This window comes from Rhagoletis pomonella, unplaced genomic scaffold (assembly GCF_013731165.1).
Source record: "Rhagoletis pomonella isolate Grant_MI unplaced genomic scaffold, Rhpom_1.0 Rhpom_scaffold_00008, whole genome shotgun sequence".
Lineage (NCBI taxonomy): Eukaryota > Metazoa > Arthropoda > Insecta > Diptera > Tephritidae > Rhagoletis > Rhagoletis pomonella.
Window position 1 is genome coordinate 47,731,862 of NW_023458562.1, and position 17,614 is coordinate 47,749,475.

Below are 17,614 nucleotides of genomic sequence, written 5' to 3' on the forward strand. Positions count from 1 at the left end.
TATGCACATCCGAGTCTTTTCTGAATGTAACATGTTTGTATGCATTTAGTTTGTAAATGAGAATTATTTATCAACACTTGAAAGTCGATTGTAGTGGCACGTAATGTTTTTGTTATAAAGAAATCATTGTGGCTGCGTAGTTCTTTAAATTATTATTTTTGCTTAACTAGAAGATTAGTGAGCGGCCTTGTGGCAAACATATTTCGTATTGAAGAATGCTTTTATTTTGCGATTTCAATAAATTTTTCACGTGAACCGTTTATAGTTAGTTAATTGTTTATTAAATTAGTTATTAAGTTCTGTTTGTTAATTTACTACCCAACAATTTCTAAATTTTTTTGTTGTGTTGACAAATTTGCATAAATAGGATATTTTCGTGAAATTATTGGTCCTAAAAAGTATTTTTTTTATGCAATCGAACTTTCCTGTAACGAATCCCCATGGGACCAAAAAATTTATTCGTTTTACCGAAATAACAATTTGTTCAAGTAAAGTATTTGCACCCTCATATTTCTTTCACAACAGATGGATGTATTTTTTTAATATCTTAAAAAAGACGGGATATGTATGTATGTTTTTCGGCTTTTTCACAAAGCACTGGCTACTGCTGTAAATTGTTGTTGGTGAACCTTCTTTCTAATCATGATTCTAACTCTAATTATGATTCTAATTCTGAGAATCATCTAGCCACAATCGCTAATTTACTAAAAGACTGTCACTACTCAAAAAACTGGGTTTTCATTAGATGCGTTTAAAGTCGTCAAAAAAAAAGATAACCAAAATTTTCTGGAAATTAAATTATTTATTTAAAATACATATGTATGTGTGTATGTATGTACGTATTGTATGTAGCTGCGCTACCTTAAAATATGTTTTTAATCAATTGTTTGTCATATTTATCCAACTGCAGCTAAAAGTCCAAAATTAAATTTATTATAAGAGCACTATGCTAATTAAACATTTTCATTGTCTTGCAATTACTGTGATATAATAGATTTTAGGGACATACATATATGTATGTACATACATTAGGCAGGGTCTTCAAAATCGAATAGAGAAAAAAATAACTTTATTCACTATTCCTTTGATATTGAAAGTCACAGTGTTTGGTATACGTTCGTAAACAAGCAAGAGATTTAGCGCGTCAAACTGCTAAACTCTTAAAAGTCTATTTTAACGACCCTGAAAAGTACGGTTGGAATTTTAATTTTCTCCCCCCCCCCCCCCATCCCCTTCCGACTTTACTTTTTAACACGTATTTTTGGACCACCCTAATGTGCATACATATGTATCCCAAAATTACTAGTCCAATTAAAATATTACATTCATTGTAATACATATGTTTATATTCTTCAATATTCGCCATTTTAGTACCATACCACTGACTTTAAAATACTTTTCTCACGCCATTTCCCCATTGTGAATAAAAAAACCCAAGATTATTGCTATCAATAATTCACTCCAATAAATTTTCTCAGCTCGCTGTAAGTCCACTCGGTCACCTCAAAGCCATACGCTTAATATTTTCCTATCGAATATGTGATCATTTGTGATCGTTAATTGAATGGCTGCAATTAATTTGAAAACTGAAATGCACAATACAATAAATATGTACATTGCTTTGACCCACATATGCAGTATGTTTGTACTCGTATCATCAAATGAAATGTATTGTGAACACAATTTACTTAACTTTTCCCCTACTGACTGCAAAAGCATTAAATATATCAATTAATTTTAGGCTTGGACGATTTCACAATAAGAAAATTGTAATTATATGTACATACTTGCATATATATATATATGTATGTATATGTGTGCTATATGTATATAGCATTTTTATATACGCCTTCAATTGATTAACATTAGAAGTCTCATGTTCCTACATACATCCATACATTCATATGTATGTATGTACATATGTACCTACACATCGTTACCGTAATATTGTCACATCGTCGCTGAAATACAAAAAGCCGTAACTATCTAAAAATCCAAAACATCAATTTTTGATTGATTATGGTGAGTTTCATCGAATTATAAGTCCCCATATCCCCGCAAAAAATAATATTTAGTTACGTAAGGTAACGATATGTATGTGTATACTTACATATGTATATACCTATGTAAAAACATAATATAAATTTAGAAAAAAATATGTATAAGCATTAAGAACATAAGTAAAAAGTAGTACAGTTGTTGTTGTTGTTGTAGCAGCATACAAATTCCCCAAAAACTTTTTGGGGAGTGTTGCTGGAGTGACAGTCCTTGGCCAGATATAAATCTGGGTCGTTCCGGTTACGTAGACCCGACTGTCGTGGGAACGAAGTAGTACAGTCATACGTATTAGTTTAGCCATAAGCAAATTATATTAATTAAGAGTTCGAGAAGCGACTTACATACAAATGAAATGAAAATTCATTATATTACACATATCAGCATAAAAAGTATATTATTGTAAGTATGCCAAAAATAAGTATGACGATTTCACTTTAAGCAAGTTCAACAAATTATGTTTAATTATATAGAAATACACATACATACATGCGTATAAAGTCTAAGGAATTGATTCTTCGTTTCACTACTTAAACAGATAGTTACTTTACTAAAACCAAAAGCGAATTGTATAAATATTTACTTAAATACATAAATACTTATGTTGTTATGTGATAGCTGTTATTGCAAAGTGTCAAAGTGGCACGTAAATTATGTATCGACTAATCCACCTGAGTTATAAACTTGTCAATATACAATTGATGTCGTTGTTTGTCATGGTGTTTGTTTGTCAATAAAGTTAAATAAAAATGTTAAAAATTGGATTTGCCTTTTATTTGCAATGAAAATCCACTGAAATAATACAAACATGTCTCTGTACACATGCATATGGATATGTAATTGATTAAGGGGTGTTTGTGTAGAAAGGAATTAATTAGTAATTGACTAGTTGGGAGGCGTTAAAAGGTCTTTAAACTAATGAAAACTTAAGCTTTGGTCTAATATATCACCGAAAAAACCAAACAGAATAATTAAAATTTAGTTAAATATTCATCTAAACAAACAAAAGTATTAGCATTCATTGTAACGCCTAAAACAAAACACAGAAACGCTTAAACACTTTGGAGACCTTAAAATCACCTCCCAAATTCCTCTATGCGGAACTACTAAAATCCACCATTTTGCAGTTCCATTTTGTTCACAGAGATACTTTTGCTCCTCTGCACTCGCACGGTTGCCATTTCGTCCGAAATTTACCATTTTTGGTAAATTTTTTCCATTTTGGTACATTTTGATATCTGGTAAAATAATGGGCTGTTTTTGCTTACGCGTAAAAGCACATTTAGCGCATTTAGCTCGATATGACATTCAAAGCGTAACGAAATATAGGAAATAAATGAAAAACAAGTTGAAGTTTAAAGGTTTGGTTCTCATGAGAGCAACGTCATTTTGGCTTCTACCTGTATTTATGTGCCTTGAGTGTGAACAACCACTATAGTTTGAAGGTATATTGGTAGAATTTTTACATTTTGGTACATTTGTTGGTACTAAAAAAAGGAAAAAGTGGCAACCGTGTGCAGTCGTCATTCGTATAGTGTAGAGAATTTTTACAAGTCGCAAAGGTGTGTAGCTCTGAATAATTTTACAATTATTTGCAATTTTAGTGGTTTTTAAATAGTAAAAAGTGCAAAAATGTAGTGAACAAGGACAATGGATTTCGATGCCGAAAAAAATTCCGTTGAAAATGTGAAATTTATAGCTTTTTCTTTGTTTAAACTACTTGCCTTCGACTAATTGGGGAAAGTGGTTAACAGCAGACAGGTCGGAAAAAGTCGGGCGCCGCTGTTAGGTAGACTGTTATGTTGCTGCGCTGTAAAACGAACGAAGTTTCTCTACATCGGTGCTGTCAAACAGTTGCAGCGCTGTTAAACAGTTGCATTTTAACAACATGGCCCTGTTAATTTAAAATTTAAGTGCATATTTTAACTTGGTGGGCTATGTCAGACGGATGCGTTCTTATTGGGAGCAATGATAAATTTCTGAAAAAAAGCAAAAATAATCAGGTTAAAAATTTAACTAAGGGTCGTATAAATATTTTAAAAGAATAATTTAAAAATTTGAGTAATTTGCATTCAACAAAGGAGGTCCACCTTGCAAGACGTCGCAGTTGACCGCACACATGGAATGTGAGATACAAAAAATATGGAGCCCGAGGAATATTAAGAATTGGAACATTCGACTCTGCATTAAAAGTGCATATGTGTGCGTTGCACACATCGTGCAGGGCCAATGCCGATGCATGCAACTGCTTAGCAGTTTGATGGCATTTGCCTGGTTGTAAGTTGCAACAAAACGTTTAATCGCCTTTTTAAATGTGCAGTTCGTGCCTTCAATCGGAATATACTGAGTCGAATTTCTCTTTTACTATTTGTTCGTTGTTGAGAAGTGTTTGCGTTGGGAATTGCACACAAATGCAGTAATACCCTTAGGAATTTACTTATCCCTACAAAATACGTGCGCTGTGGCATTTTAAGCCAGTTATTTGCTTTTTTGGGTCATAGGTGTGTATGTATCACAATACAAATTTGATTATGATACGCCATTTCTGTAAATGGTATGAATAAGAGCAGCTGGGGTTGAAATAAAGCAGATGTAGGCGCTTTCAGTGTATATTAATAATTTAAAGAATAAATACATACCTGTTTTTTTTTTGGAAATGCCTAAGCTTGCCCTTTGTTCTCTTTCAGCAGCTTGGCACTCGTCATACTCTCCAAATATGACCTCACTTTCTAGACAACAAAAGCAACAGACTACACAGAAAAGAAGTTGGATGAATCATCGTCATCATTTGGACTACTTGAACTGGTTCTCACTATAGCAGGAGGTGTACGCTGAGTTTTAACTTTAATTCTGATGGCATTGGTATTTATGAACACTAAGCAACAAAGCTAAGAAATCATGCGGCAAACACGCCGGGAGGCATTCTAAGTATCTAACGTAGGCTAAAAACATGATTGTGCTCACCATTTATTGCTATTTATATGCATATGTTTGTCTAAATGTCACATATTTTTGAAATCATACATATACTTTGTGCCACGCATAGCTCTTAATCTATTTTCAGATCAACATCATCAAACCAATCCAAACCAAACCAAATCAACTACTACAACGACATTCAACATAACTCTAATTAATATATTAATCTAACCATATTACCTACTATATAATATCATACATTGTATATTTGACATACTGCATAATTGAAAATTTCTTGCTATGTTGCGAAAATGTATATTTTGAACATTTTTGATTAACTTTCCACTCCTCTTCTAATAGCACCCAAATACCAAACGGCCTACGCTTGCGAAGGTAAGAAATTAACAATTGAATGCGATCCAGGCGACCTGATTAACCTGATACGCGCAAACTATGGACGGTTCTCGATAACGATATGCAATGACCATGGCAACGTGGAATGGAGCGTGAATTGCATGTTTCCCAAAAGTTTGACCGTGTTAAATTCAAAGTAAGTACCTACCGTACCGTTTAATCTCAAGGACCCCACACGCACGTTATATTATAACTGCTGGTTACACTTCAATTTGCAACAGATGCGCGCACAAGCAAAGCTGCAGTGTGTTGGCGACGACGAGCATGTTTGGCGATCCCTGCCCTGGCACACACAAATATTTGGAGGCACACTATCAATGCATATCGGCCTCACAAACATCAACTACCACAAATCGTCCAAGTCCGCCATGGGTTTTGGCGAATAACCCACCGTTGCTTGCTAATGGCAGCACGCTCATCAATCCGAGTGCTCCTCTCCAACCACCGGGGCCCGGTCGCCTGCCATTGCCCGCTGGTGCGGGTGCTCCAGCCGCAGGTGGCATATGGCATACGCTACCGCCAACGCCGGGCCCACCGCAACCCACCTTGCCGGGTGGCCGGCTAAAGGGTAGCTACAATACAACGGCGATAAAGAATTCTAATAGGCATGACGGGTTACCACCACCGCCGCCGTTGCATCATCACCACCACTCGGGACATCACCCAACGTCGTTAGGGGATGCGGTCAATGCGGCTGATGCTTCAGGGTCCAATACTCGATCACAAGCGAAAGGTGATGCAGCAATGCGAACGCCAAGTACAAATCAAAGTTAGTTATTGTTTAAATTATAATTTTTTGTTTGCTTTAATATTTTCCTAATATTTCTGCGAACAGCCAAATCCTACACGGGTCCGTCCAACACAACCACCTCTCCCAATACACGTATACTTAGCGGGGTTGGTGGCAGTGGCACAGATGACGGCACCTTGCTAACTGCTAAAACAGCGCAAAATCGTGGCAACCAACCGCAGAGTACAGCTACCCAACAACATGCCACTGGTGGTAATAATAATTTAATAGGCACCGCCACAGATGCTGGCAACGGAGGTACTGGCATCCGCACCATCAACAACATAAACAATCTCAATTTGGGTTTGGGTGCGGTTGCTGAGGATGAAACGAATATGTTCTGTGGACCCACAAATGCACGTAATTTGTTCTGGAATATAACGCGTGTCGGCGATGTAAATGTGCAGCCATGTCCAGGTAAAATTCAAATGTTTAGTAAGAAATTATCGTTGCGTTGAAACAAAAAAACCTTCTTTACTAGGCGGTGCCACAGGCATTGCGAAATGGCGGTGTGTGCTCATGAAGCGCGTCACGTTTAAAGAAGACGTTGGCGGTACACCAGAGCCAACTACCATGCGCACAATGCTACGCTCTAATTGCAGCGCCAACGCAAATAGTAGCTGCGAAACCGCCGCTGATAGACTAAATCGTCGCATAGGGAACTTTGAACCCACTTGGCACCCCTTAACACCCGATCTGACGCAATGCCGTAGTCTATGGTTAAACAGCTTAGAGGTACGCGTCAACCAACGAGAATCATCGGTTATCTCAATTGCAAATGATCTGTCGGAGGTATGTAAAAATTATTATATTTAATCGTGGGATGTTTCAATTGAAAATTTACATTTGATTTTTCTAATATAGGTGACTAGCAGTAAAACTCTGTATGGCGGTGATATGCTTGTTACCACAAAAATTATACAAACCATGTCGGAAAAAATGTTTCATGACAAAGAAACATTACCCGATCAACGCCAGCGTGAGGCTATCATATTAGAGCTCCTACATGGTGTAGTAAAAACTGGTTCAAATTTATTGGACGAGTCGCAATTATCATCTTGGATGGATCTAAATCAGGAAGATCAAATGCGTGTTGCAACATCGCTGCTTACGGGACTAGAGTACAATGCATTTCTGTTGGCCGATACGATAATACGCGAGCGGAATATTGTGCAAAAAGTAAAAAATATATGTAAGTGGAAGAGGGATGGTATAAAAATAAAGACAATATACAATTAAAAATTTGGCAACTAGGTTTGCAAATAATTCATTGAAATAGTACCAAAAATACAATTTGGTCTTATCCCATTACTTTTTCTCGTCCTTATTTAGTGTTATCTGTACGTGTTTTGGAAACAAAGAATATCCAGAGCAATGAAGTTTTCCCAGACCTCGAACAGTGGCAAATCAGTGATGACCGCATTGAGTTACCACGAACTGCGTTGATTGAGAACAGCGAAGGTGGGCTTGTACGCATAGTTTTTGCTGCATTCGACCGTCTAGAATCGATTTTGAAACCATCATACGATCATTTTGATTCCAAGAGCTCCCGTAGTTACGGTAAGTTTTCTTTAATTTTACTTTAATAAATATTTGCTCTTATTTATACATCAACACTTTGTAAAATAGTTCGCAACACTGCTTTACTGGCAAGTGAACGCAATGATACAGGTGCAGCTGCTGATATCCAGCAGCAACGCATACGCATACTAAATAGTAAGGTGATATCGGCTAGTTTGGGCAAAGGGCGTCATATACAACTATCACAACCCATCAAATTAGTTTTGCGGCACATAAAAACCGAGAATGTGACAAACCCAACCTGTGTCTTTTGGAACTACATAGATCAGTAAGTCGCTTTTACCACATTTTTCGCTTGATTGCAAATTATTAATTAACTCTTTATAGCGCTTGGTCGGCAAATGGGTGCAACTTGGAGTCTACAAATCGTACGCACAGCATTTGTATGTGCAATCATCTCACCAACTTTGCCATACTAATGGACGTTATGGACGAGCACAATCATTCGCTGTTTGGCGTCTTTAATGGCAACATGCGTATACTTATCTACATCAGCATATCGATTTGTCTGGTGTTTGTGGTCATTGCATTGCTAACGCTTAAGATCTTCAATGGCGTATTCATAAAGGTAAGCGGTCGTCGTGGTAGTCAGGGTGGTCTTGGCGGCAGTCAGCGACAGCGCGGCAGCCGCCGCCAGAACAATATACGTGATCAGACGCATGAAACGCTCGCAATTACTTCAGCGTCGGGTACAGCGACAACAGCATCCGGCTCAAGCGGTCAGCCAACGCCCACTAACAACATACAAACTCTACAACAGCAACTCAACTTACAACATATACCAAATTTAATGGGCGCGTCGGGTAGTCATCACGCTAGTGCAACGCCCTCGAATTTCATACAACACAATTCAATACGAAATTCGAATCGCAACAACTTGAATGCTAACAATTTCAATCTGCAGCAACAGGCCGCGCAGCAACAACAACAGCAGCAGCAACAACAAGTCGTGGCTGCCGCCGCTGCTGCAGTTGTGGTGGCACAGCATAACCAACGCAACTTACAAATGAATAATTTGAATTTGAACTTAAACTTACAACCGCCACATCATCACAATCCGCACGGTCACAATCTGAATCAGCCGGCAACGTCTACGCATATGCATGTTAGCGCGGCGGCGGCACATGCCCCCCATCACGGCACCATAGAGACGTCGATGAGTAACACGACGTCCGTGGCGGCCATGGCGGCGGCAGCTACAATTGCTGCAGCGCTACAACATGCGGGCAGCAATAATAATTTGAATGTGAATCGTAACAGTAATAATGTGGGCGTCAACAATCGCATTGGTGATGCGAATACAAATACAAATAATATTATAATGCAAGGAAATATGGAAGATTTACAGTATAAGTGGTGGTGGTGGTGAAATATTTCATATGATTAATGTTCTTTGTTTTTTTATTTGAGTTTATGATAATTATGTAGACGATTATTTGGATAAACGTACATATATGTATGTAAGTAGCTTAGTTTATACATAAAGGTAAAAGCGACTTAGCCGCTTTAAAATACTTTAGAAGGAACGTGAAATTCTAAATTGATTAAGTTGTTTATGTTTTTTATGCATTCGATTTATAATTTTTATTGTTATTTGTACTGATTATTGTAGTAGTAAATGTGATATACTGTTAAGTATAAAATTTTTTAGTGATTTATGACATTTACTTTATTTTAGTGCCTTATGGCGTTAGTGCATGTGTATTTAATTGCTTGGATTTTAAGATTTTCTTTTAATTTCTCATTATTTTAGTGTGTATGTTCTTGTGTTTTTTTTTAGTAAATTTAGTTCATAGAATGCATATGATTTTTAATGTTTATATTATTTAAGTTAGCATAAATTGCATATGTTTTGGTTTGGCATTTATTTAAAATCTCATCACATTTCATACATAAATCACAATAAATGTCCTTTTGCGTATTTGAAAACAAATATTTTCGTCCATTTGTCATTGTGTTCATTAATTAAATTATTTGCTGTTTTGTGTGTTATTTTTTGTTTTTGTAAATCGTCTCATTTGCTGTGTCTATATCCTATCCAAAAATCCACCAATACCAAAAACCACCACCACTTTACTATAAAATTATTAATACAGTTAAATAAGCAAAAAAAATAAAATTAAGCAAAAAATTTCCTACAAATGTCGATTTTTTTTTAATTTGGCGAAATTTATGAAAAATTATTTTAAGCTTCAAAATTTCAAAACTATATATAAAATAATTTTGAACATTTTTGAGAAATTTTTTCTTGCTGTACCTTGCAAGCCCTAAAAACTGTATTAATAGCTTACTATATAATGTACTTGCATTATAAGATTCTTTTTGTCTACCAAAAAACTGTTGCTGCTGCCGCTAGTAACTTTTTCATTCACATGTTTTTTTTTTAATTTATTAAACTGTATCTGTTTTTCAAAAACTTTTTTCCAAAAAATTTTGCACATTTTCCCTATTCTGTTCTTATTTTTTTACAGTCTGCGCGCACTTCCATCTACCGCAGCATTTATATATGTCTACTTTTCATTGAAATTCTTTTCCTAATCGGCATTGAGCAGAATGAGACGAGTATTCTCTGTGGTTTTACTACTGTGTTTCTTCATTGTTCAATACTATCGGCGATTGCGTGGTTCTGTTTCGAAGGTGAGTTCAGGATTTCTTTATTTTTCTTTATATTTTCTCGAATAAGACTACACAGTATTAAAAGGAGTTGCATGTGCCTCAGGAAATAAACTAAAACATTTCCAGGCCGATTCTGAACAGAAACTCCCTGTGAGTTCTCTCTTTTCCTCCTATTATGAATAAAAATTTCCTGAGGATTTTTTATTTTAAATGGCGAGTTGAGCTGTCAAAAAAGTGTCAAACAACTCTTTCGAAGTTCGAGTTTCCTCCTCCAAAATTTTCGGGGAAAATGCTACTCCCTGGGAGTTAATTATTGGAGGATTTCTTCCTCGGGAGAAACAAATTCTTGGAGAACAAACTCCCCGGGAGTATTCAGAATGGGGCAGATTTTCTTTCTTACAAATATCAAAACTTATTTTGTTACTTGCGCTCAAGGGTGTATTATTATAACTTTGCTCACGTAACTGTTGTAGGTAAGAGCGTAACGTAATTGAGATATCGCCGCCTGGACAAAATATTGTGAAATGTTAATTTCACGACTCTCGCCATGAGGCTGATTAACTTTAACATAGATTTATACATAGCCAAGGACTGCCACTTCAGCATCATTCTCCAAAAACTCTTTGGGGAATTTACATACTGTTACACCCGCAAACATAGTTGACCGCAAAAATAAGTTTACGCGTCTTTCTTCGCCTTCAACTATGTTAAAAGACTTTCTTCGTAGAAGTTTTTTATGCGTCTTTTTTCGCCTTCAACTATGTTAAAAGACTTTCTTCGTAGAAGTTTTTTATGCGTATTTTTTCGCGGTCAACTTTTGAGCCAACGTCTTTATTTGTGTCTAGTGACGGTATATGCTCTTCACTTGGCCATATATGACCCTATGCACCTCTCCGTACTTTGTGAAACGGACACGCACTCCAAAAGAAAGTGCAATGGTGTCTCTTTGGCAGAGCCAAAGAAGCGATATAGTAAGTCGCTTGACCAGATCCTCAGATTAAACAAGTGGCCTCTAAGCCTGCAATGTCCCGTTAAATGCATGTTATAATTCTTAGCCTCTCCATGGGGAGGATTAGAAGTAGCCTCTATTTCTTTAGATTTTACAGTTTTATCGTACTATCGTATCGGGCGATATGAATATATGAGCGATAACCGAACCGACATCGGCCGTTGACGTCAGTCAGTGACGATAAATTCAAACATGTTTGTTTTTCTCGCCCGATGTCGGGCTGCGAAAAATTAACTTATTGGGTGCAAAACAAAAAACATTACCTATAATTACATGGTTAAAGTATTTATGTCAATTAAAATGTATCAAAATATATCACTGCTTACAAAATTGTAATGAAAACCAGATTTGTGTGTACAAATACGGACGGAAAATAATCTGGTTAAGTGTGCGATTCAGTTCGGACGGTCAAATTGTTCGGCCGAAATCGGTCGGCCTATCGGATGCAATGTGCGCCTAGCTTTATAACATTTTTGTCCCCAAGGATTACCCTTTCTGAGATCTGGAGAGTGAAATTTTTGTATAACCCGGCCAAGTTAGCTCAAAATATGGTGTAAGCTTAAAAAAATTCGGATAAAGCTCTATACATACTTAAGTGCGCGTGAAATCCACTACTTCACAAGTAGGTGACAGGTAATAGCATGAAAGGAAATAAGGTCAATTGACTTTATTTCGCACCAGGGTGGGCATTATTACCTTTTTAAAAGCGAAATAAAATCCATTGACATCATTGCTCTTTCAAACATTAAATTTGCTTAGCTTCGCGTCGGCCAGCGTCCGCGCGCCACACCACGTCACGCTATGCCGCTGCTTTTAAATGATTTTGTCACAAATTGCTGGCGGAGACATGAATACAGTGTAAGAAAATTCTTTTTCTATAATTGTTTCCTTATAGAAAGGTTGGTTTCTTTTCCACCGAAATTCCGAATTCGTTCAAAATATGCTAATTTAAAACACAGAATTTTTTCAGTATTCCTCCGAGGTTTTTGGACATAAACTGTTTCTTCAATTTATTAGTGTTCGCTTTATTTTTGTGGAAACGAAACATGTTTTGCAAGTTATGGATCATTTCTCCACTCTTTCTTCAAATATTTCTCGTTTTCCAGCTGTGCGCAGGCGCTTAGTTTTTCGCATCGTGTTTTTACATATTCGTAATTTAAATTTTTTTAATAAAATCAATTGGTGGTAGTTCATGATTGTATGTGGATTAATATCACAACACTGAGGATTTGGCAATAACCTTTTTCATCTATTAAAAAGCAACACTTACGGAGAAATGTTTACTGTAACAAAATTTTTTTCTATGAATTGACATACTTTAAGCATTGTTAACGCTATTTCCATTTGAATGAGGAAATAGCGTCAATGACTTTATTTCCAAATTTTTGTTGACTTTATTTCGCTTTTGAAAAGGTAATAATGTCAATTGACTATATTTCCGTTGATCTTGTTACCTGTCACCCATATTGTGCAGAAATTTTTTTTTTCATCTCACTTGGTTTTGTGATTAACCTTACCGTTTTGCTGAAAAATGCAAAAATAAATTTATGTGACCTTCTACCTTGAATAAATTTGTTTGCATGCGTGGGATCGATGGGGAATTTTGCCATTTTATTCATAATGGTGTTCGCAACACTCGTACACATTTTCAGTTTTATGCGAGTTATTGTATCCTTCAATGACTAACTTGACCGGAACGGAAAATGTTCGATAGGGCCTTTCCATATTAAGATAGCGATATATGTCAGTAATTGAATGGTTCAAAATATCAAAATATAAAAAATTATCAAAATATTCGCCATAAGAAGGCCTTTGCATTGGTCAACTTTGCATTCTACGTTTGGCTGAACGGTCTTTCAACTAATCGCTTTCAACAAAGTTGGCCGCCAGCCAACATTTTGCCATTCAACTTTTTTTTTAGTAACCCTGCAAGTGTTTTGCCTAAAATTCATCTTTGAGTGCACAAGGGTAAAATAGAGTTCTTTTCAGTGTCCCGCCAGTCACATTCATTCAAATGATAGTTACATAAAACTATCAGAAGAAATCGCTTGGTATTTTTGTTAAAGCAGTTTGATACATTAGTTATCGTTTATGTTAAAAAATATCTTTCGCTGTGTATAAGTTCCGACGGCATAGTTAAAATTTACAATTGAACACATTCCCACTAGTGACAATGAAATGGCCCATAACAAGTAATTCTTAAGCACAATAAACAACGGACTAAAATGATTTTATACAAATTTCGGAGTACCGTTAATTTCTTCATGATTCAATTAGCGGAACTGAACGAAAATAAATAGTAATATCTTTTATTCTACTATCAGAAACCTCACAGTCTTTCTTGTCGAAGAGACTGTATATCAACAGCGCGTCAGACGTTGCAATATTTCCAAAATTTCCACGCAATTCGCTGTTAAATTAAGAAAGAGTAATTTTATTTCCAGATGTAAACAGCCAGTAAGACCTTTCTGTCACTTTTCGGAAATGGGTTTCAGAAATCACGGCTCAGTTATGAATACTTTGCACTGCATTGCATAGCATATAATTTGACGCAGAAATCAAAAATCAACAGACTTCTACATAGATATGTAATGCTGTGCGTTGGGTAACCACTTACACGCAAAACTCATTTAACAGATCCCTTATGTGCAGAGGTGGGCACTACCGCAAACAAGCGTGAGCTAAAAGTGTGCCTAATTCATTTTGCACAAGGCATTTTCAACAAAGTAGAAGTGACAATTAAATCGAGCTCTTTCATAATTTGCGATCCCTTAAGGCCGGTCCACATAGAACTTTGGCGTTGGCTTTGGCGTTGGCGTTGATTAACAGCTGACTATGAATACACCCAATTATATGGACATGTCCACATACCTACGGCAACGCCAACGCCAAATAAATAAAATTATGTGAAATATTTTTAATTTTTAATCAAATGTAGGTAAGAAATATCATTTTTCATGCAATTATTGATATGAAATATTAATTTATCTGTCGTTAGTATGAAATCTAGTGCTGCTGTTGTTGTTGTAGCGGCTACAACAACCCCGCCCAGGACGGTTGGTATCTCAGTCGTTGTCGTCAAGTTCCACTAACGGCAACCCTAGGAAGCGTGCAGCTTCTGTGGGGTTTGTCCACAGGGACAAGGCCGTTAGGGTTGTCGGGTTTTCCGGGCATGCGAAGAGATGTTTCGAGTCATGTGGGGTCTCTCCGCATGTCGGACACTCATTCGGCACATCCTCATTCAACCTACTCAGGTAGAAGTTTAACCTGCTGCAGTAGCCGGAGCGAAGTTGTGCAAGTGTTGTGCGAGTCTCCCGAGGCAGATGAAGCTCCGTCTCGTCTATGTCCGGGGGTGGTATGCCTAGAACGGCATTCACATGTCTAGAGTCTACATAACTCGAGACTGAGTCCCTGTGAATGCCGTTCAGAGCCTGTCGGTAAGCTGTCGGGTCCAGAGGTTGCTTGATGAACCTCTGGACTTCGTTTGTCAGTTCATATAGATGCCTCCTGAAGTGCCTAGGCGGGGGCTCCTCTGCAAGCAGCTGTCTGCTTGGGTGGCCACTTCTGTGGCTCCCGGTCAGGAACTGCTTGCAGAGCATTCTATTGTGCTCATTTACGGGGAGCATTTGAGCCTCGCCGTGTAGATGGTGTTCAGGCGACATCAGGAGGTATCCTGTCGCTGTCCTGAGTACGGTGTTCTGTACAGTCTGTAGCTTCGTCCACTGCGTCCTACTAGTCCCTGGCGACCACACAGGCGCTGCGTAGTTCAAAACCGGTCGGCCTATTGCCTTGTATGTTGCCAGCAAAGTTTCTTTGTCTTTGCCCCAAGTACTGCCGGCTAGCGACTTGAGGACCTTGTTGCGGCTCTGTAAATCTAGTGCTCAAAGCATTCGCTGCCAAGCGTTCATTAACTAACGTTCTGTCAAACTAACGCCAACGCGAAAGTTCTATGTGGACCGGCCTTTACGCATGAACGAAAGACACAAGATCACGCGGGAAGGTAAGAAAGAAAAAGGTTTTTTTCTAGTTGCCGAAATCTCGACGCCATCTTTGTTGTAAGAGGTAAACAAACGGCTAATGTCAAAATCGTTAAACTTTTTTTCCTAAATGCGATTCTAACGGGCTCCTCTCCTGCCCGCGTGATCTTGTATTTTTGGTTCATGTCCCTTACGAGTCCGGACTAGTCAGAAATAGTCAGAATCAGTCAGATTTTACTGGAAATCGATCCCGTACTCGGTTCTCTGACTATTGAGAGGACATAAAAGAGAATAACATAAATAAAGTCATCTCTCGTGTCAAAAGTTACCAGTTTTAAGGCCTGCGCAAACAGGCGCGGTATGGTACGGGGCGGTACGCGGTAACGATATACGCAAAGGCACTCAAACAGGCGCGGTGCGGTATAGTGCGGTACAGCAAGAAACATTGTTGCCATACGAAGTGCGACGAGGTCAGGTTAGCGGTACTGCACATTATTTTGTAACGCATTCGTCTTTTTAAATTAATATTTATTAATTACATTTTTTCAACTATAATTTGAAGTTGTAATTATGATTTTTTGTTAATTTTAATCTACTATTATTAATTTATTAATTTAATGTGGTAGAACTCTAGCTCTTAACTGCAACTCTGCTTACCATATATCTGCTTATACCGCGCAGTCAACTGTGCACGCAGGGGTATAGTTATGTACCGCACTTCCAATACCGCGTCTGTTTGAGTGCTCCCATATGGTGACAGGTAATAAGCTCAATGGAAATAAGGTCAATTGACTTTATTTCCCACCCTGGAACGAAATAAAGTCAATTGACATTATTACCTTTTCAAAAGCGAAATAAAGTCAACAAAAATTTGGAAATAAAGTCATTGACGCTATTTCCTCATTCAAATGGAAATAGCGTCAACAATGCTTAAAGTATGTCGATTCATAGAAAAAAATGTTGTTCTTACAATAAACTTTGCCCCGTAAGTGTTGTTTTTTAATAGATGAACAAGTAATTTTTAGCAAAAAAAACCGACTTAAAAAATATATATATATATCTATATATTTCATGATCCAATGATATACATAATGATGATACATAAAAAAAAAAAAAAAAAAAAAATATTCCGACGAACTGATAACCTCCTCCTTTTTTGGAAGTCGGTTAAAAAGGTTATTGCCAAATCCTCAGTGTTGTGATATTAATCCACCACAATCATGAACTACCACCATTTGATTTTATTAAAAAAAATTTTTATTAGGAATGTGTAAAAACACGATGCGAAAAACTAATCGCCTGTGCACAGCTGGAATACGAGAAATATTTGAAGAAAGAGTGTAGAAATGATCCATAAATTGCAAAACATGTTTCGTTTCCACAAAAATAAAGCGAACACTATTAAATTGAAGAAACAGTTTATGTCCAAAAACCTCGGAGGAATACTGAAAAAATTCTGTGTTTTAAATTAGCATATTTTGAACGAATTCGGAATGTCTAAGGTGGAAAAGAAACCAACTTTTCTATAAGGAAACAATTATAGAAAAAAAATTTTCTTACACTGTATTCATGTCTCCGCCAGTAATTTGTGACGACATCATTTAAAAGCAGCTAAGGAGAATGACGACACTATTTATTAGATGGCACATTCAACGAGCCAATGTGCCAAAATGCGGGTATAAACAATTATTGATTATTTAATATCGGAACCGAGATCATATAAGTTAATTGATTGGTTTTCACACACTTTTGAAACACAAATTATATGCTTTTTTACTGCAGACAAGTTGTTGCTCCAAAACGCAGCAGAAATCTTCCAATCAGGGCTGGCAACTATTCTTAGTTATAAGGTGCCATATTGAGGATAAAAAAGTGCGAAAATGTGCCAAATAGAAAAATTAACAGTGCCAAAAAAGGTCTCATTCCTTTTAATCATTCACATTTAGCAATAAAATAAAGCTACATTTTCCAAACAAAAGTGCAATGATAAAATAAGAGAAACCAGTTGAATAGCCTTTATAAATTAAAAAATTTTAGTTGAGAAAAAGAAGTGCACGCAAAGGATTTCACAAAAATATATTGAAATGTAATTTTTTTTACAAAAGTGCCATTTTGGCACTTTGTGCCAAATTGAAAAATTAAGTGCCGTTTGAAGTAAAATAGGGACAAATGGCACGGTTTGAGCCAAGTTGGCATCCCTGCTTCTAATAACTTACAAATATAAAAATGTGAAATATCGAGGGCTTGAATTCA

The 17,614-nt window shown here is 36.9% G+C and overlaps 1 protein-coding gene across 6 annotated transcripts in view; it reads left to right on the forward strand.

The window, feature by feature from the left end:
• The first annotated feature begins 3,541 nt into the window (after nt 1-3,541).
• Nucleotides 3,542-17,614, forward strand: part of LOC118745026 (latrophilin Cirl) — a 27,232-nt gene continuing 13,159 nt past the window's right edge. For 2 of the 6 annotated variants that reach the window (XM_036478540.1, XM_036478545.1), the window contains exons 1-10: nt 3,542-3,617; nt 4,746-5,524; nt 5,610-6,157; nt 6,224-6,595; nt 6,660-6,970; nt 7,043-7,370; nt 7,511-7,738; nt 7,808-8,027; nt 8,087-8,327; nt 10,231-10,396. In XM_036478540.1, coding sequence (XP_036334433.1) covers nt 5,490-5,524; nt 5,610-6,157; nt 6,224-6,595; nt 6,660-6,970; nt 7,043-7,370; nt 7,511-7,738; nt 7,808-8,027; nt 8,087-8,327; nt 10,231-10,396 — 2,449 coding nt within the window. In that variant the 5' untranslated portion in view covers nt 3,542-3,617; nt 4,746-5,489. Of the gene's footprint in view, nt 3,618-3,656; nt 4,557-4,576; nt 4,648-4,742; nt 5,525-5,609; nt 6,158-6,223; nt 6,596-6,659; nt 6,971-7,042; nt 7,371-7,510; nt 7,739-7,807; nt 8,028-8,086; nt 8,328-10,230; nt 10,397-17,614 lie in introns of those variants that run through there. The other 4 variants (XM_036478544.1, XM_036478541.1, XM_036478542.1 and 1 more) reach the window with 4 other exon arrangements.